The following is a 21,041-nucleotide window of genomic DNA, read 5'->3' on the forward strand; positions in this document are numbered from 1 at the left end:
ATGCTTTTCTTTGAAATAGTACTGTCAGACCTTTATGTCCACCTAAGAGGGGAGATGGGGCTTGGCTTAATGTCTCATCTGAAAGACTGCACCTCCGACAGTGTGGCACTCCCCCAGTACAGTACTAGGAAAGTCAGCCTTGATTATATATCCAAGTCTCTGGAGTGTGACTTGACCCCACAACTGTCTGATTCAGAAGTAGGAGTGCTACCACAGAAAAACGACTGAACGCCTGAAAAATATTTCAGTGTTCAGGCCAACACCGGATTCCAGGAGCAGTATAAGGGACTATCTCCTTTAAGCTTGTAATGTTCCCACTAACAGTGACATTGTACTGGCATTCACACAGGGGAAAGCAAGAAAAGTAAAAGGGTTAAATATCATTTGGGTGACTTAACCCTAAGTGCTAGTTCCTTACTTCAATAGTCTTGCAGGGGGCGATGGGGATAGACGGAAGAAGAGGAAAGAAATTTTATGATTGCCGGAAACACATTATTGTCAGCTGTGGTTCAGTTGATGGCACTCTCGTCTCTGAGTCAGAAAGTTGCAGGTTCAAAGCCCCACTCCAGAGAGTTGGGCCCAGAACCCAGGCTGACATTTCACTTCACTTGCTCACAGACCTAGAAAATTCAAACCTGTATTCAAAACATAACACACTCCAGTCCACATGAAAGATGAGCAAACCTGGTGCATCTTCCGACAGCATTCCCCGAAGGTGGTCGTGTTGCTGCAGATTCAATCAGGGTGTGGCCCATTTTGGAAACTGAGCTGTTGAGATCAAGAAAATAAATGCACAAACTTTTGGGTAAAGTATAATCATTTCAATCTGTTACACTCGCTCAAAAGCTGTGACACTTCCTGGGTCATTTTTATTTAAATCATCCCTTTCTCCCATATTTACTCACGTTCTTAAAATAAATATTCATATTGCCATAAAGCTCCACTTCTTCAGAAGCACAAATTTCACCCACCGACAATCGGTGCTGCTTTCACATTAGCCAACATTTTCCCAAGCCTGATTAGGACTGGCCTCCCTACCGCTTATTTTCTCTTCCTCGCTTGCATTGCTTTTCTCCTGTGAGGTGCATAAGCTGACCACCCAGGATGAAGCATTTGTTGAAGCTATCAGTCAAGGCTACTATTTCATTTGGGGCCCTCTGAATGAGAGTCCAATTATTTACTGCTTTTCTATTGGCAAGTATTTAAGGGCACTCTGAGCAGGAAACCACCCAGGTTGAAGAAAGGGACTACTGTAACCCTGATTCTCTGACCTGGGGACCGGCTGGGAGCACTGGAATGTACTCCAGCATTTCGTGGCTGCAATGAAATTACCTGCACAAAAAAAAAACTGCAGATGTACAACTTCTAATTATTTTTAAAATTGGGGTACAGCTGGAGTCTTGTTTGCTGGGCTGTGCCATTGAGTGGTGGGACATATTCCATTTCATATTCCATTAAGTTCTCAGTCTTGATGACCTGGTAACTCATCCCAGGGAGGAAAAAGCCAGTGGGCGACTTGGCAACTCCTGCATACTATTCTGCATTGTGAAGTATTGTCTTATTTCTACACAGAAAATGCCTCCTATAGTTCTTAAAATTCCAATAATACCATAACCAAAAAGCTCAGACTAAATAAATAAATCCCAAAGTAGAACATATGAACATACATATGAACTAGGAGCAACAGCAGGCCACTTGGCCCTTCAAGCTTGCTCTGCCGTTCAATAAGATCATGGCTGATCTGATTGTAAACTCCCGCCTACCCCGGTTACCTTTCACCCCCTTGTTAACCAAGAATCTATCTAGCTCTGCCATAAAAATATTAAAAGACCCTGCTTCCACTGCTTTATGTGGAAGAGTTTCAATGACTCACGACTCTCAGAGAAAAGATTTCTCCTCAGCCCTGTCTTAAATGAGCAACCTCTTATTTTTAAACCATGACCCCTAGTTCTAGAATCTCCCACAAGAAGAAACATCCTCTCCACATCCACTCTGTCAAGACCCCTCAGGATCTTAAAGGTTTCGATCAAGTCACCTCTTAGTCTTCTAAACTGCAGTGGATACAAGCCTAATCTGTCCAACCTTTCCTCATGAGACAAACTGCCCATTCCTGGTATTAGCCTAGTAAGCCTTCTCTGAACGGCTTCTAATATATTTACATCTTTCCTTAAATAAGGAGACTGTACTGGACACAGTACTGGGAGTACTGTACACAGTACTCCAGATGTGGTCTCACCAGTGCCCTGTACAACTGAAACATAACCTCCCTACTTTTGTATTCAATTTCCCTTTCAATAAACAATAACATTCAATTAAGCTTTCCTAAATACTTGCTTTATTGCATTCTAGTCTTTTGCGATTCCTGCACTAGGACACCCAGATCCCTCTGAATCTCAGAGCTCTGAAATCTCTCACCATTTAGACGCTATGCTTCTTTTTTATTCTTCCTGCCAAAATGGACAATTTCACATTTGCCCACATTATACTCCATTTGCCAGGTCTTTGCCCACTCACTTAACCTATCTATGTCACTTTGTAGCCTCCTTACATCCTCTTCACAAGTTAATTTCCTATTTATCCTTGTGTTGTCAGCAAATTTAGCAACCATACCATCTGTCCCTTCTTCCAAGTCATGTATATAAATTGTAAAAAGTTGAGGCCCCAGCGCTGATCCCTGTGGCACACCACTCGTTATATCCCACCAACTAGTAAAAGGCCCATTTATGGCTACCCTCTGTTTCCTGTTAGCCAGCCAATCTTCTTTACATGCCAATATATTACCCCCTACACCATGAGCTTTTATTTTCTGCAATAACCTTTGATGTGGCACCTTATCAAATGCCTCCTGGAAATCCACGCACAGTACATCCGCTGGTTCCTCTTTATCCACAGCGCATGTAATTCCTTCAAAGATCTCCAATAAATTGGTTAAACATGATTTCCCTTTCACAAAAACACATTGACTTTGCCTGATTACCTTAAACGTTTCTAAGTGCCCTTCTATAACATCTTTAATAATAGTTTCTAACATTTTCCCTATGACAGACGTTAAGCTAACTGGCCTGTAATTTCCTGCTTTCTGCCTCCCTCCCTTTTTGAATAACGGAGTTACATTTGCTATTTTCCAATCTAATGGCACCTTCCCAAAAATTGGGGAATTTTAGATAACGACAAATTCGGAGTGAGATGAGGAGGAATGATTGAAAATATAAATCTCATAGGGGAAGGGGGAGAAGGGGATCACTGGATGCATATTAAAAAAATGGAGAAACATGATAAAAGATGATGTCAGAAGCAAGCCCTGGAAAAGCACCACCGCTGAAATTCAGCATTACAGTGAAAAAATTATTTCAATATCACAGCAGCAAAAAAGCAGTCAGAGAAGATGTGGAAATCAAAAAAAAAGATGCAAAATCTGGTTGAAGCCAAGAATGAGCACAAAATGGAGTCAATGGTGATGTAGTGGTAATATCACTAGACTAATAAGCCAGAGGCTCAGGCTAAAATCCTGGGGATATGAGTTCAAATCCCACCATGGCATAGAATTTGAATTCAATTAATAAATTTGTAACATAAAGCTATTCTCAATAATGGTGACCAAGACAACCATCATCAACTGCTGTAAAAAATCTGATTCACTAATTCCCTTTCAGGAAGGAAAACTGCCGTTCTTACCTGGTCTGGCCTACATATGACTCCAGACCTACAGCATGTGGTTGATGCTTAACGTCCTCTGAAATGGCCCAGCAAGCCAATCAGTTCATTGGCAATTAGGAATGGACAACAAATACTGTTCTTGCCAGTGATGCCCACATCCCATGAAAAAAAATTCAGAATGACAACCCCTTCAAGTATTCATAACAGAAATCTCCTAAACAAAAATCCAATGAGTTGTTATAAATCAGATGGAGGGCTGAGGGGAGAAAATTGGGTTCCAAACAAGTAAAAGAAATAAATGGCATTTAGCCCAGAGTCTGGAGAGAGATTAAGGATGAGATTTGTGAAGCACTGCATTAATTATAAGGATGTCATTGGGAAAGCCTCAGATTATGTGATGTTGATATTCAAAAAGGGTGTCAGAATAGATAATTGACCAATTAGTCTAATTTACAATTACATGTAAAATAATGAAACTGATTATCAGGCAATGTCAGCCCAAGTGAATTGTGACAATCTTGATGAAGTGGTGTACCTCAACTTCCAAATGTTTTTCACAAAGTTCCACATGAAAGGCTACAGTTCAAGTCAAAGTTGTGGGAATTCATCATAAACCTCAGATATGGATAAGAAACTGGCTGAAGGGTAGGAAAGAACGAATACTCAGTTGAGGACTTATGTCAGGGTGAAATATGTATAATTGTCTAAAATTGCATCCCTTTATCTTTCTGCTAGTTTGGAAGCTATCCATCCAACTCATAATAGAGCATGGACCTTAGATGCTTGAGTTACTTTGCTCTTCCCTTATTTGGAAGCAAAGTTCACAAACTGGAAAACGACAGAGGCTACCATCATTTTTTATTCATTTGCAGGAAAGAGCAGCATTTATTGTCCATCCTTAACTGTCTTTGGGTAGGTTACTTAGTGACAACTGAGTGGCTTCCCAGGCCATTTCAGAGGGTAGTTAAGAATCAACCACATTTCTGTGTCATTACTTTGAGGAGAACACCAAACTTTGCGTGGGCTGGGCTAGATGGCTTTTTCTCATTCCATAATTTCTTATTAGTCTCACCGAGCAGAAAGTGGTCTCCCTGAGAGTTCATTGTCAGCTGCCAGAGGATTCTGGGTTGAATGTCCACTGAGGTTGTCTAGCTGAGCTGAGGGAGGATGACATTCAGGGAGATTTACCACCGTGTGGTCAGCTGAAAGTTTCTTCTCCTGGTGTTGCTGTATAATACAATATGGTAAGTCGTTGCGTAACGTTGCCTCACTTAACATTGTTTCACTTTGTTATTAGTAAAGTAGTGTCAATATATCCATTTAACTTTACCAGTTTCACATCAACATTGTTTGCCACAGACATCCTCTTCTCCTTGCTCACAAATCCTTTTCCTCCAGTGCTTCTACTCTCGCCCTCAGTGCCTCTTCCTCTCGCTGCCACCCTTGCTCTCGGGCCTCCCCTCCTGTCCTTGGTCCCGGGCTTCGCCTCCTGCCCTTGCTCCAGGGCCTCTCCTCCTGCCCTTGGTCCAGGGCCTTTCCTCCTGCCCTTGCTCCTGGGCCACCCCTCCAGCCCTTGCTCCAGGGCCACCCCTCCAGCCCTTGCTCCAGGGCCACCCCTCCAGCCCTTGCTCTCAGGCCACCCCTCCAGCCCTTGCTCCTGGGCCACCCCTCCAGCCCTTGCTCCCGAGCTTCGTCTCCTGCCCTTGCTCCTGGACCTCCCCTCCTGCCCTTTCCTCCCCTCCTGCCCTTGATCCTAGGCCTCCCTGTTCTTGCCTTAGGCCCCAGGGTCTGTTGCCCTTCTCCTGGTTGCTTGCTATGCTGCTGCCTCACCCCTGCTGAACTCCCTCTGAAGTCCTGGGTTCCATCTAGTGGCAGTGTTGGTCAGAGCAGGTGCAGTCCTGGGACTTCAGCTGATAACTGCACCGACCAACTTCTGCCACTGGACAGAACCTAGTCAAACTACAATGCAGGTACAGTACCTGTATGGTCAGTGTATTTCTTTAGTAGATACTGTATTGTATTTCTTTTATATTTAGTGATGTATTTTATTTTACAAGTTATTTCAGCTAGGAATGTACAGTACTGCACATGGATGGTGCAGTATTTTAATGTACATGGTTTTCCGGGTGAAAAATGTCCAAAAGAACCTAACTCTGACTTTAACATTGATTACTCTGAGGGACCCACGATTCACTTAAAGTCGTTATACTTAAAGTTGTGACTTTCAGGAAAGCAATCATAATTTCAAGTGAGGACTAATCATGACCATTTCATAGTAACAAACAAGGTGCAAAAATTTGGTGCGCTCAAAATGATAAATGGTGATGGCAAGGAAAGTACCATGCCACCAGCTTGGCTTGTTGGTTGAGGGAGATAGCCATCTGGTTATTTCATCCAACAATCTCTTCTGGGTTGAAACTGCATCAATGATCAATTCTTCTTGAACTAATTTTGTTTGGTTAAGAGTAATCTGATATTGTCTCTGGTCATATAAAAGATTCAGAACTTTTATTAGTTTGAAAAAGGAGCCTCCCAAACTATGGAAGCGCCCCTTGTTAATCTGGTGTCATCGATAAATGTTGATACTCCTCTCTCGAGAAAATTTATGATTATAGTGAATATTATTTTGATCCCAGCTGATGTTACAATTGGACAAGTCTGATCCCAGAGTGAAACCTGGCTTGATAGATCCTAACTTTTTAAAAAAATTGCGGAGGTAAGTTACTGAACAAATTCACAGGACTCAGCTGATGAACTTTTAACAAAAAGTATAAAACATTTACTAAACAAGAAAAATGAACAATATTACACCAGACAAAAAGGTTAAAAAGTTCTCAATAAAAACACAAGAAAATTATTCAAATATTCATGATTTCTTCACGCCAGTTATATCTTTATAGATACATACAAATTCTGTCTTATACTCTAATACTCAGGGTATGCAGTACATACGAACCAACTGGCAAACTGTGGACACACACAACACATTCTAAAGTAAATGACAGATGCAACCAAAGCAAATTAAATGGATTTCTCAACAACCTATTCAGAGGCTTGTCACACCGAGAGCCAACCGGTCTGACTGAAACTCTGTCTTTCTCACGAGAGTTTCCAATCTCCACGTTTGAAGAACTCACCTTGGAATTCTCTTCAAACGTTACTCCCGCTAGGACGGTTTCAACCAAGGTCGACCTGCAGGGTCTTTGCCTTCTGAGATTCCTTTCATCTGGATCTCCACGTATACTTGAGCTTCACCTTCCAAGCACAATTTCAGATCTTCAACTGTGCCAAGCATAACACCACTGCTCCAAAGGATGCTTTTGCCCCCATGGCCCACAGCACAGAGTCACCAACCTTCCGCTGCCCTCTTCAGGACTTCTCTCGTGCCCACTTTGCTTCAAGTCTGCTCCCGGCAGATCTCTCTCTTTAATTTAGAATCAATCGCTCTGCTCCTTTTTCTCAACTTTACTTAAAAGGATCTGTATCTGATCTCTGTTCTTGTCCCTTACCAGGGGCTGTCTTCTGAGACCTGTTTCTGTCCCAGGAATTCACCAAGGCTCCTTAAACAGTGCCTTCCAAACCCACAACCACTGCCAATTAGAAGGACAAGGGCAACAGATAGATGGGAACACCACCACCTGGAAGTTCCCCTCTAAGTCACTCACCATCCTGACTTAGAAACATAGAAAATAGGAGTAGGCCATTCAGCCCTTTGAGCCTGCTCCACCACTCATCATGATCATCGCTGCTCATCCAACTCAATAGCCTGCTCCCACTTTCTCCTCATATCCTTTGATCCTTTTCGCCCCAAGAGCTATATCTAACTCTTTCTTGAAAACATACAACGTTTTGGCCTCAACTACTTTCTGTGGTAGCGAATTCCACAGGCTCACTGCTCTCTGGGTGAAGAAATTTCTCCTCATCTCAGTCCTAAATGTTCTACCCCTCAGACTATGACCCCTGGTTCTGGAATCCCCCACCATCAGGAACATCCTTCCTGCATCACCCTGCCAAGTCCTGTTAGAATTTTATAGGTTTCCATGAGATCCCTCCTCATTCTTCTGAATTCCAGTGAATATAATCCTAACCAACTCAATCTCTTCTTATATGTCAGTCCTGCCATCCCAGGAATCAGTCTGGTAATCCTTCGCTGCACTCCCTCTATAGCAAGAACAGATAAGGAGACCAAACTGTACACAATATTCCAGGTGTGGTCTCATCAAGGCTCTGTATAATTGCAGCAAGACATCCCTGCTCCTGTACTCGAATCCTCTCGCTATGAAGGCCAACATACCATTTGCCTTCTTTACCGCCTGCTGCATCTGCATTCTTATGAGGACACCCAGGTCTCGTTGCACATTCCCCTCTCTCAATTTGTAGCCATTCAGATAATGATCTGCCTTCCTGTTTTTGCTACCAAAGTGGATAACCTCACATTTATCCACATTATACTGCATCTGCCAAATGGAAATGTATCGCCGTTTCTTCACTGTCACTGGATCAAAATCCTGGGACTCCTTTCCTAACAGCACTGTGGGTTTACCTATAGCATATGGACTGTAGCGGTTCAAGAAGGAAGCTCACCACTACCTTCACAAGTGCAACTAGGATTGGGCAATAAATGCTGGCTCAGGCAGTGATGCCCACAGCCCGTGAATGAATAAAAAAAAAACGCCTTGGTTTGGGATCTTTTTTTAAAACCTCTCCCTGTCCCCCTCCCCGTGTCCTGCTCCCTGGGCATCTTCTCTCGAACGGCGCTCCTCTTCAGGTCACCTGACCTCCAGTGTTGCACTGTTTCACTTTTCTTCTTTATCTTCTGCGCACGTGCGCTGGGTCAGTTCCCAGCCTAAAGACATAAAAGAGACGAACTGCACATGTGTAGCCCTTTCCTGTCAGTTACATGCGCAAAAATCCTGAGGCCCGCTAGGAACTGTAGTCCCTGAACTCCAAGGTAAATATTTGAGTTTCGCAACAATACCAGCATCACCAAATCTGCCCGCTGAGGAATAAAATGCACCAATGTTTTTAGTGAGAAACTTCCTTTCGCCCCTTAGCCTTCTGCTCCAATACCCCTCTATTTACATACTCCATAAAACCCAACTCTTTGGCAAGGCTTTGAGTCACGTCTCTTAATACCTCAATCTGTGGTTCAGTGTCAAATTTTCCTTAATGATGTTCTTGTGAAGCACCTTGAAATGTTTTGCTAAGTTAAAGGCACTACATAAATTTTTGTTGTTGTTGCAGTTGCTGCCACATTCCTGTTAATTCTACACGTCAGTAAAGGGGACATGTGGAACTGACTCCCTGAGAAGGCAACAGATTTGGGGACAATTTAAACATTTACAAGGGAGCCAACTGAGATTTGTTTAAAAGATTTGAGAGTTACAGAGAAATTAGTAATACATTTTTCAGGAAGAAGAGTGAAAGGAATTTGGTGGCTGTTAAAGTAGGGAATTAATGGGTAGTGAAGATGAAGAAATCTGCAATATAGCAAGTGTCAATATGACAGTATTTGAGATAGAGTTAGATAAATGTGGGTGAGAGGAGGTTAGCATGGAGCATAAATGTTAGCATAGTCAGTTGCGCTGATGGACTGATTCTGTGCTATAGACCCATTGTAACTTGATGCAAGAAATCTTTCTGGGGCAATTCTGGAGGGGACAGAATTCCCTCTCACCATCCCCAGATGTGTCCTCAACTCCAACATGACCCAACCGTGTCAATGGCACTCATTCAATATGCAAAGCAAGGCCCAGTGGAGAGAGTCATATTGGAATGTTTCTATACAAGATTTCAGAACAGATTACTGTGAAGATCAAGTCCTATTTACGTACCTTTAGTAACAGTTGTTTGATCTCTTCCTCAAGATCTTTCACTTTAGCTTCCCGCTCAGTCACCATCTGCTTGAGCTCTCCAATCAGGAAGCCCTGCTTCTGGGCCTCACTGTTCTGCTGCTGGCTCTGATTTTGCCTGGTGTCCTTATTCTTTGATTCATGCTGACTCAAGCGACCCATAATCTCCTGCATTTGGTTCTGCTGTTTCTATAAAAGACCCATGGCATAAGAAAGTCTTAATGTTTGATTGCAAACATTTTGTTCTCTTTACCCATTACAATGAAACATTAAAGGGTCAACATTACCATTGCCAATGGGGAGCAGTGTAAGTCTATAGGGCTGCAATGCTGCCTGCCCTCCTGTATTTGTCAGAGACATGGACAACATACAGCGGACAACGCAAATCCCTGGAGAAATATCACCAAGGATGTCTTCGCAAAATCCTGCAAACTCAATGGCAGGATATGAGCTCCAATATCAGTATTTATTCTCAAGCCAACATCCCCAATATTGAGGGGCTGGTTGTGGTTAATTAGCTACACTGAGCGGGCCACATCGTCTGCATGCCTGACACAAGACTCCTAAAACAAGTTCTCTGCACTGAGCTTCATCACGACAAGCAGTTACCAGAGGGCAGAGGAAACATTTCAGGGACGTCCTCATAGCCTCCCTGAAAAAATGCAACATCCCCACTGACTTATGGGAATCTCCTGCCCAAGACCACCCAAACTGGAGAAGAAACATCTGTGAAGGTGTCAACTATTTCAAGCACCTTTGGCAGACCCAGGTGGAGGCCAAGCGCCAACAGCGGAAGCAACGTACCAAAATCCTACCCACCTACCTCAGTAAACATTGTCTGCCCCACCTATAGCAGAGTGTGTGGATCCAGCATTGGGCTTTTTAGTCACCTCAGGACCCACAACCCCAGAGTGGAAGAAAGTCATCCTCAGTCCCGAGGGACTGCCGAAGAAGAAGTGTATGCAGTGGGGAGGGCATGGTGGGGGGATAGAAAGATGAAGGGTTCACGCCTCATTATTTTGAACTTAGCTGTCTTACCAGAGGAGAGAGGGTCTAATTTAAAAGGTAGCGTTGCACATCGATTAGATCATGGGAACATCCACATCATTTTTACATGACCCATACAATCTTGGGACTCATCAGTGAGCAACACCAATGCAATCACATTGTTAATTAGGTAAACGTTGCAGCCAATTTGCCTACAGCAAGATCCCAGAATAGCAATGAGGTAAATAAATAATGGTAATCTATTTTAGTAGTGTCGGTTGAGCTACCAGTGAGTGAGCATCAGTCGCTCGATGGTGTAATTCTCAACTGCTACCTGGGAGGCCTGGATTTGATTCCTGGTCGATGTACAGTTTTGGCTAGCGTGGAGCATAAGTATCAGCATATACAGGCCGAATGGCCTGTTTCTGTGCTGCAGACTCAATTTAATGTTGACTAGTACACCATGAGATAATGAGAAAAAATGCCAGCTTCATTTATATTAGTCTGACTAATCACACCAAATCAGTTGTTTTCAAGAAATTTCTTTGAAGCACGATGTTGCCCCATCTCCTATTTTATTTCTTAAGTAAATAATATTTCTTACCAGTAACGCACCAACTAATTCATCATCGTGCTTCCCTTTTTCGAGAAGGGTCACCACTTGACTCTTCAAAATCTTGAGCTCACTGGACAGAACTTTGTTTCTTGCTTTTGATCCATCAAGTTTACTCTTGAGTTCCTCATGGTCTTTCTTCAAGCTCTCATAGTCACCAGTCATTTTCTAAGTAAACATAGAAACAAGTACAACTTGTACATAAAACAGAACTTGCAGTTCTTTTGATATGACTACTTTTATAGTTAGGTAGTAGATTGTCTCGCATTGATTGGGCTAGTATTGCCGTCACATCTCATAGAGGTTGCTCTACCCTACAAGGATGATCCAGTGTCCCGATGTGTTGCCATGGTTTTATTCTCTCCCTCTTCCCCCGTCTACCGGTTATTTATTCTAATAACCATCCAACATTTGTCGAGAAGAAGATTTATCTTTCTTTCTCCTTACACTCTTGGTTCCTCAGCTCTGCATCCAATTCTTTCCCTTTGTTTACTCTTCTTCCTTTACTCGCTATGTCAGGATCACCTTCTCCTAATTCAAGAATGCCTGTAGAACTGCCACTTGCTTTTCACAGTCCAAAGTACTCTTTATCAAAGAACTATTTTCTCTGCTTGTCCAGTCTGAGCAAATGATAGGCCCTACAAACGCTATTAAAGAGGGGTGGGAAAAATTCAGACCGCGACAGAGAGGATACCGAACAACGCTACGTCAAAGGCAAATACCTCCTCATTTCCCCACTCGTAATGCTGAGGGGAACTCAGCCCTGACTTTGATGATCACGTGAGCTTCGTGAATGGAAATAGATGGTGAATTTCTGATGGGTGGTGCTATATTATCCAAAGATTATAAAGTACTTACGTCCAATGTTGCCTTTCTTTCTTTCTCCAATGTGCGAATGTACGCTACATTTTTGTCCTGATTTGACAAACGCCTCAACCCTGAAATACCTAGCATTTCCTCTTCCACACTGAGTTCAGATGACCGTCCCTTCTGGTTATTTAGTCCTGTTTGACTTTCCAACTCTCGGATCTACTTAAACATGAGAAATTATGAGATAGATACAGATAGACTGTGCCACAATGGCTTTTTTCACATTAAATATTATTGTAAACCTCATAGATGCTATAGAGCATTGATAATCATCTGCAGTTTCTTCTCTTTAAAATTGAGAAAGTGAGGTGAAGTGTCAAGATTAACCATGTAGAGCATTACAAAGGCTAAAAAACACAGAAGATAGATAAGAAAGAACTTGAACTCAAATAGAGACTTTCATGACCTCAGGATGTTCCAAAATGCTTTACAACAGAATCGCAGAATCACACGGTGCAGAAGAGGCCCTTCGGCCCATCGAGTCTGCACCAACATGTGAGAAGCATCTGACCTACCTACCTAATCCCATTTACCAGCACTTGGCCCATAGCCTTGAATGTTATAATGTGCCAAGCACTCATCCAGGTACTTTTTAAAGGATGTGAGGCAACCCACCTCCACCACTCTCCCAGGCAGCACATTCCAGACCGTCACCACCCTCTGGGTAAAAAAGTTTTTCCTCACATCCCCCCTAAACCTCCTGCACCTCACCTTGAACTTGTGTTCCCTCGTGACTGACCCTTCAACTAAGGGGAATGGCTGCTCCCTACCCCTCCTGTCCATGCCCCTCATAATCTTGTACACCTCGATCAGGTCGCCCCTCATTCTTCTCTGCTTCAACAAAAACAACCCAAGTCTATCCAACCTCTCTTCATAACTTAAATATTTCACCCCGGGCAACATCCTGGTGAATCTCCTCTGCAGCCCCTCCAGTGCAATCACATCCTTCCTATAATGTATAATTCCTATAATGATATGTAATGATTATGTTAAAAACACATTGACAGCCTTGAACCTAGCTGGTCTAAAATCCTCTTACTAACTTATTACTCTTTCAAATTACCTCCTGTTCAACATTTCCCTCTGGCAGCTTGCTGTCCCTCCCAACCTGCAACACCTCCCTTCCCAAACCTCCTGATTGTCCCTCCTGCTCGTTGCTTCCCTCCCAATCTTCCCATCGCTGACCCTCCAACTCACTGACCCTCTGCTCCTCAACCCTCCCGCTCGCCGATCTTCCCGCTTGTCAACCGTCCCCCTCCCTGACCCTCCTGCTCCCCGACCTTCCCCATCCTGCTCCCCCACCCTGTCGCAGGCCCCCCTTCCCTGACCCTCCCCAACCCTTCCACTTCCTGACAGTGACCCCTGGTCCACTAAGGGGTGGCCCATTTAGGATAAAGGAAAATTGTTTCTCTCAATGGGTGGTGAGTATTTGGAACTCTCTTCCTCAAAAGGTGGTGGAAGCAGAGTCTTTGAATATTTTTAAGACAAAGGGAGCTAGAATCTTGATAAGCAAGGGGGTGAAAGGTTATTGGGGGTAGGCGGAAATGTGGATTTGAGGTTACAATCAGATCAGCCATGATCTCATTGAATGGCAGAGCAGGCTTGAGGGGCTGAGTGGTGTAATCCAGATCTTAATTCGCTTGTTTGTATGTTCCTGCTTGCCAACCCTCCTGTTTGCCATCTCTCTCTTTTGCAGATCCTCTCATTCACCATTCCCCTCTCCCAAACCCTCTCTGTATGCAAAGGCCCAGGAGAGGGCTGACAAGAGGGAGGGAGCGGGCCGAAGGTTCGGGGAAGGAAACGTCAAGTGGTAGGGTCAGGGAGCGGGAGGGTAAAAGAGAGAGAGGCTCAGGGAGCGAGAGGGCCAGGGGGCAGGAGGGCCTGGGGTTTGGGGGGGGGGGGGGGGGGGGGGGGTGTCGGGGAGCAGGAAGGAAGGTCGGGGAGCAGGAGGGCCGGAGAGCAGGAGGGTTGGGGAGCAGGAAGGAAGGTTGGGGAGCAGGAAGGTCGGCCGGCGGGGGGGCACAGGAGGATCAGGGAGCAGGAGTACCGGCGAGCAGGAAGGAAATGACGAGCAGGAGAGGTGATGAAGCGGCAGTTTGTTTATAAAAATGACTGAGCATACTCAGTAACCGTGCGAAAATAAAAACGGCGACAGCACTATTTGGGGAAAGTCCCTAAATTACCAACCATGCTAAATTGAAAACATGTTTATTAGAATGCACTTTAAACCAGGGAATACCTGTACTTTCAAAGCATGGTAACGGTTGTAAAGTAGAAGTGGCAATCAATTTATGCACAGCAAGATTTCACGAGCAATAATGTGATAATATTGAAGAAGAAATATTAGCAAGGACACCAGGGAAGAACTTCCATGCCCTTCTTCAAAATCATGCCATGGGTTTTGTTTACGTCCAGTGAGAAGGCAGACAGGCATCAGTTTAATGCCTCATCTGAAAAACAACATCTCCAGCAGTGCAGATCTCCCTCAGTACTGCATTGGGAGTGCCAGCCTCGATTATTTCTCAGGCCTCTCAAATGGGAGTAGGTGTAGAAATGTGGTTAGATGGTAGCTAGTGCTTTAATAAGGTGTAGATTACAGGAGGAAGGAAATACTGAGAGTGTTGTACAGTTTTGGAGAAAATAATTAAAATGACAGAGTTAGGAGGCCATGAATGAGAAGAAGATTAATTGTCAGATGACAAGATTCTTCTTATATTCCATTCAGGAGTGCAGAAAGAACTGTGGCCACAGATCAGAAGAACTGGTGGCCCAGAATTTCTGACCATAATACCTGCAGTAAGCTATTTAAAGCGAATGGCTTACCATCAGTATTATAAACAGGAAACCTATCCTGGAGAATCCAAGCATGCAGGCAGATTGACAATCACTATTGATCCATCAAAGCTAAGTGCTAGATGTTGTAAACTAAGCTTGTCCAAGTCATGAAGACACTGCATGAGGAATAACTGGAAGAAACAAGATTTTCACAGCCCCAGCAAAGGCTGCGGAGGTGATCAAGCTATACTAACTCAGCACAGTGAGAGATTGGGAGCTGTCAACACTGAGGCTGGGGAGGTGATCGAGATATGCTGTAAGGAAATCTGCTTTTACAAGGTATTTGGGAAAACTGGTCTGAAAGAATTAAAAATTGCAGACTTGTCTGAAATAGTGGATTCATCTTAACCTGCTTACAGATTATATTATAGGTTTTTTTTAGTCTAACATGTATACTGTTTATTCTTTTGCCCAACCTACGGTGTATTTGATTAGTTTATAATATCGGGCCTTGGTAGTCTAGATTTAATCTCTTAGTGTTGATAGGCTACAATCACATTCATTCCTCTGATTAAATTAGTAAAGGTAATATTTTCAGACTTGGTTGCAGTAAGTTGGGGACAAAGTCCCGGCTTGCTCCAGGTCCCCCAAATATGAACACAAAGGTCATTCTCCTTGGCAACGCCTCTACCAATCAGAGTCCATTTGCCAACTTACTAGCACTCTCTTCTCATGTAGTTTAACTGCTGTTCCCTGCACTGTTGGTATTTCTTGCGAGCTATCCTGATGAGTGCAAGATGAAGAGCTTTGATAGCGTGTCTCTTTTTTCAGCAATACTCAAGTCAATGAATCAGAAATGAGCCAACAATTTCTGCACAGATACAACAGTTTTAGTTTTAGTCACCAGCACAAGGAAACAGTTTTAGTTTTAGTCACCAGCACAAGGAAACAATGAAATAACCAATCCAGGCCCTCACTCCTGGCTCACATTGGGATTCCTTACCTTCTTCTGCAAGATGAGGATCTGCTGGGCTCGGCCGCGCCATGTCCCCTTGTTATTCAGCAAATGTTGTACGTTCACATCTTCTCCCACTTCATTAGCCAATACCTGGAAAAGACGGGAAAATCTTTACCGCATGTTGGGTGACCATTTTGCGGAACGCCTATATACAGTTCGCCAGCGTGAGCCCGAGTTTATGGTCGCCTGTCATTTTAATTCTCCGCCCCGTTTCCTCACTCTGACCTCTTTGTCCACTGTCGCCTACACAGTTCCATTGAAGCTCAACAGGAGCTTGAGTAACCACACCTTATCTTTCAATTAGATGTTTATACAGACTTCTGGACTCAACACTGAGTTCAGCAAGTTCAAATCATAGCCTCTGCCCCTTTTTCTTCGGTCAGCTGCTGTTAGTGATGATTCTGCTATCCCCATTTATAACTCCTCTATACCCATCTTTTGTTTCTCTACTTTTCACATATCATCCCCTTTGCCTTGCATCATTATCCCTTTCTCTCATTTAATCTATCCTGCCTTCCACCCTATCACAGATCTTCCCTTTTATTCTTTCCTCTCCGCCCGTCCTTTCTTGCTGTACACTTGCTTGGGACCTGTTATATCCCTAACTTTTTCTAGTCCTGATGGAAATTCATCAACTTGAAACATTAACATTGGGCTGACTTTTCACCTTCAACAGGACTGCACTGAGATGTCAACTGAGATTATATACGGGAGCAACTTTAATCTCACCGCTACAGCTCCCCATCAGAAAACTGTTAAGATCAAATACAATGATGGTTTGGCACACTGCCTAATTTTACTCACAGTTGAAGACAATAGAGAGTAACCGTGGGTGGAATGTAAAACTGGAACACCACTTGGTCCCGTCATTCCCGTGTGGCAAGTTAGGTAAATATAGTTAGTCAAAAACAGAATTACCTGGAAAAACTCAGCAGGTCTGGCAGCATCGGCGGAGAAGAAAAGAGTTGACGTTTCGAGTCCTCATGACCCTTCGACAAAGTCAACTCGAAACGTCAACTCTTTTCTTCTCCGCCAATTCTGCCAGACCTGCTGAGTTTTTCCAGGTAATTCTGTTTTTGTTTTGGATTTCCAGCATTCGCAGTTTTTTTGTAAATATAGTTAGTCTGCTGATTCCTATGGAGGGTGGAAGCTTCTATTGTAACCAATTGAATTTGAACTTTACTAGTCTTGCTATTAGTTAGATGGTGTACCTTGTGTGCCACTTTCAACTCTTGTTTGACACTCAGTATTTGGTTTCGAGACTCAACCAGTTTTAGGTTGGCTGCTGAAAGCTTTTCCTGAAGGGCTTTTGCGTCAAGGCTGTCAGACTGTTGAGAACAATGAGCAGAATTCAAAAACTAATTAAAATCTGTTTAAGGTTTTACTCAGTACCAGAGCACAAACCGTGTGCAAGTTATCATTGCAGTTTTTTTTACAATTATTTTGTGAATGCCGAAGGTTGTTCAAATGAAAATAAGCAATAGTGAAAATTTATATGGGAAGAGCAGAAAAGAGACAAAGGAAGAAAAAAAAAGGAACAGAGGAGGGTGAATTTCCTGCTCTACCACTGTATGACGACTGTACATAGTGTAAATGAGGCTTCAGCCAAATCTTCACTGAAGGTACAGCGACAGAGTGAGAGTAGCACTGAGGAAATTTACAGAGAGAAAGACAATTGGCAATGGAAAGGAAAAGACACACAATTTGAGAGTTGAGGATGGACAAAGGAAATACAGACACCAAAAAATAAATTGGTGTAACAGATGGTGGCAGATAGAGAAAGTCGCAGTGGGCAGGATAACTGAGTGAGGAAGACAGGGCAACAATTTGAGGAAATAGAGCAAAAGGCAGCTGGAGATAGAGGTAGAAAGAGGCAAAAGAAGAGATAACCAAAAAGAAAGGCCTTGGCAGACAGGAAAAAAGAGAGACAGACAAAGGCAGCAAGGGTGATAGAGAAGGAAATAGAGAAAGCACAAGAGAGAAACAACTGTACAGGAGAGACAGAGTAAGAGAGAAAGAGAGAGGGGGAGGGGGCTTATTTCCCACTGACCAATGAGCTGTTTTGCATTCTGGGAGACCGCCCTTTGTTGGTTTGTCCAGATGCTTCTTTGGCGCTGAGTGTTTGGCTGCCTGTAGGAGTAGCCTGAGGCTATAAAAGCAAATATTACATAATTGAGAGCATCAAAACGGTACAACCATTAATCTAAATATCAAAACGATGACAGAAACAGTAGGCCATTATGCTCTCACTCTTTGACTTATGTAACAAATTTACCTGACAGCACAGTCAAAAGCAGCAGCATGATTTTCAGCATCAGTGCTGCACAGTGTTTGTACTGGCTATGGGCAGTCAGTCTGGTTGTACAGGGGAATAGGGTAATGGCTCCATCATTGCCCTTTAGGAAAGGTCTGGCCAGCAGAATCAAAGTTCAAATTGTGCCTTTCAAGTAACTGTTCAGGTTGAAGCCACCAAATAGAGATATTTGGTGCTGTTATGCACCTCCACTATATAAATGCATAGCTTCCACAGCACCAGGACCCCAAGGTATTACCGAACCCATCCCCTTTTTGCAGCATTACACTAATAAAATCCAAATACCACTTGAGATTCAATTATCTGATTCAGGTTGAAATACTTTATGGTGCACTTTGAACATCATAGAACACAATAGTTTAAGATCGGGTCTACTCAGAGTGCAAGAAATATTGCAACAGAAATTTTCTTTTTTGGCCAATTGGGTGCCTGACAGGAGTAGAAACTCAGCATTGTTTTTAAAATTCAAGCAACTGAGAAATCTACATCTACCTCTAGAACTTCTGTTCACGTAGAGGCGAGTCAGGAGATTTCTAGCCCACAGCGACAGCTCAACTCCTCCATAATCCATTAGTATCAGGGATAACAGGTTAATAACAACACTATCCTGGAGTATTGCAGACCTGCCTGGCTCAGAAATTGATATTGCTCTAACCTGAAAAAGCTCCCTGCTATTTTGTCAAGTAAAATCAATTCACATGTAATGAATTACTTCTTGAAGTGCAGTGACTGTTGCTTATGTTGGCAAAATATATTTGTGATGACTAAAAACCCCTCAGCCAATCTGCCACCTCATTTACATCAGAAGTTCACTTTCTCCCTACAGGTTGATATACGGGGGGGGTGTGTGTGAAAGATTGAATATGACTGTTGCCAACTCCTCATTGTGCCTCTGAGATTGACTGGGCTGCAACCACACCTCCTTTTTCAGCTCCTGTAACTTGTTACCCAGTTGCTTGACTTTGGATTTCAGGCTCTCATTCTCCACAGTCAGCTCACGGTTCCTCTTTGACAGCTCAACAATTTTGGTTGCAGCCACATCGCCTGCCATGCCAGCTGTTCCTGCAACACAATCACACACTTTAGCCAGTAGGCATGGTGCTTCAAAGAGCTGCCTGCAGAGAGACTGCCTTTACTTCATTAATAGCAAGCAACAGGCCATGTTAACTAACCCACCCCTTGTCTATACTCCGTCCCCTTCAAGGTAGCTTTTGAGAGATCCTGAGGACATTTTTGTTAGGCAAGGGAATTAAGAGTTATGCAACCAAAATGGGTGGATGAAGTCGAGATACAAAGTGGCAATGATCTAACTGAATGGCAGAACAAGCTCAGGGGGGTTGAATGGCCTACTCCTGTTCTTATGCACCCAGTATTCAACCTCACAATAAAAATAATGAAAGACTGATGCCTTTCACAAACTTAGGACGCCCCAAAGTGTTTTAACCAACAACTTAAATTTGTTTAGTACATTTAACGTTGTAAAATATCCCAAGATGCTTAACAAGAACGATAGCAACAAAATCACCGAGCCACAAGAGGAGATATCAAGACAGATAACCAAAAACTTGATCAAAGAATAAGGTTTTAAGGAGCATCTTAGAAGCAAGAACAGAGATAGAGAGCTGTAGAGGCTGTTGAAGGGAATTTCAGAGCTCAGGGCCAATGATGTACTTTTCAAATTGTGGTTCCTGCAGTAATGTAGGAAATGCAGCAGTCAATTTGTGCATAGCAACATCTTTCAAGCAGCGATGTGGTAATGACCAGATAATCTGCTTTTAGCTGTTGGTTGAGGGATAAATATTGACTAAAACAAAATGTCCCAACATATCGCTGTTGTAAATGACAAAAACTCCACTGGTTAGTACACATTCATTGTTGTCTTCAATTGTAGGAAGAATATTCCTATCTTTGAAAGGAAACAGAAACAAGTGTCAAAGTAGATTGCAGAAGTCCAGACAGACTGCAATCAAGTAGAAATTACTGACTATACAAGAGCGTGCCCTTTAATGCTATTGGTCTTAGTGTAAAAACATTTGAAAAATTACATCTTGTGAGGAGAGGAGTACCTGAATTTTCAATGACGTACTGCTGAAAAATCTCTCTGGCCCCGGTAAATTAATTTTACATTTGTGGAATGTCAAATATCTCCATCATGATCAAAGAAATTCCACATATTTTTAAAATAATGTTTTTTTTAAAAAACCATTTGTTTATGATCTTTTAGCTTCTACCTTAGTGCCATGCATATGTCGCTCTTTGCAAACTTTATTTTTTTCATTCATTTACGTGGGTGTTGCTGGCTGGGCCAGCGTTTATTGCCGATCCCTAAGTGCCCTTGAGAAGGTGGTGGTGAGCTGCCTTCTTGAACCGCTGCAATCCGTGTGGTGTAGGTACACTCACAGTGCTATTAGGGAGGGATTCTAGGATTTTGACTCAATGACAGTGAAGGAACGGCGATACATTTCCAAGTCAGGATGGTGAGTGGCTTAGAGGGGATCTTCCAGGTGGTGGTGCTCCCATCTATCTGCTGCCCTTGAACTTTTAGGTGGTAGTGGTCATGGGTTTGGAAGGTGCTGCCTAAGGAGCTTTGGTGAGTTCCTGCAGTGCATCTTGTAGATGGTACATACTGCTGTCACTGTGTGTCGGTGACGGAGGGAATGAATGTTTGTGGATGGGTTGCCAATGAAGCAGACTGCTTTGTCCTGGATGGTGTCAAGCTTCTTGAGTGTTATGGCAGCTGCATTCATCCAGGCAGTTGGAGAGTATTCCATCACATTTCTGACTTGTGCCGTGTAGATGATGGACAGGCTTTGGGGAGTCAGGAGGTGAGTTACTCACCACATGTTTCCTAGCCTCTGATCTGCTCTTGTAGCCACTGTATTTATATGGCTAGTCCAGTTCAGTGTGTGGTCATTGGGAACTCCCAGGATGTTGATAGTGGGAGATTCAGCGATG

The 21,041-nt window shown here is 43.3% G+C and overlaps 1 protein-coding gene across 1 annotated transcript in view; it reads right to left on the bottom strand.

Moving 5' to 3' along the window:
* The window catches only part of ccdc13 (coiled-coil domain containing 13), a 65,035-nt gene that overhangs the window by 25,326 nt on the left and 18,668 nt on the right, over nucleotides 1-21,041 (bottom strand). The window contains exons 3-11 of the mRNA XM_041183918.1: nucleotides 19,006-19,148; nucleotides 17,823-17,921; nucleotides 16,984-17,100; nucleotides 15,758-15,862; nucleotides 11,968-12,138; nucleotides 11,101-11,277; nucleotides 9,492-9,698; nucleotides 4,730-4,884; nucleotides 685-768 (exon numbers count right to left, since the gene is read on the bottom strand). Coding sequence (XP_041039852.1) covers nucleotides 685-768; nucleotides 4,730-4,884; nucleotides 9,492-9,698; nucleotides 11,101-11,277; nucleotides 11,968-12,138; nucleotides 15,758-15,862; nucleotides 16,984-17,100; nucleotides 17,823-17,921; nucleotides 19,006-19,148 — 1,258 coding nt within the window. The remainder of the gene's footprint in view (nucleotides 1-684; nucleotides 769-4,729; nucleotides 4,885-9,491; nucleotides 9,699-11,100; nucleotides 11,278-11,967; nucleotides 12,139-15,757; nucleotides 15,863-16,983; nucleotides 17,101-17,822; nucleotides 17,922-19,005; nucleotides 19,149-21,041) is intronic.

Source organism: Carcharodon carcharias, chromosome 3 (genome assembly GCF_017639515.1).
Source record: "Carcharodon carcharias isolate sCarCar2 chromosome 3, sCarCar2.pri, whole genome shotgun sequence".
NCBI lineage: Eukaryota > Metazoa > Chordata > Chondrichthyes > Lamniformes > Lamnidae > Carcharodon > Carcharodon carcharias.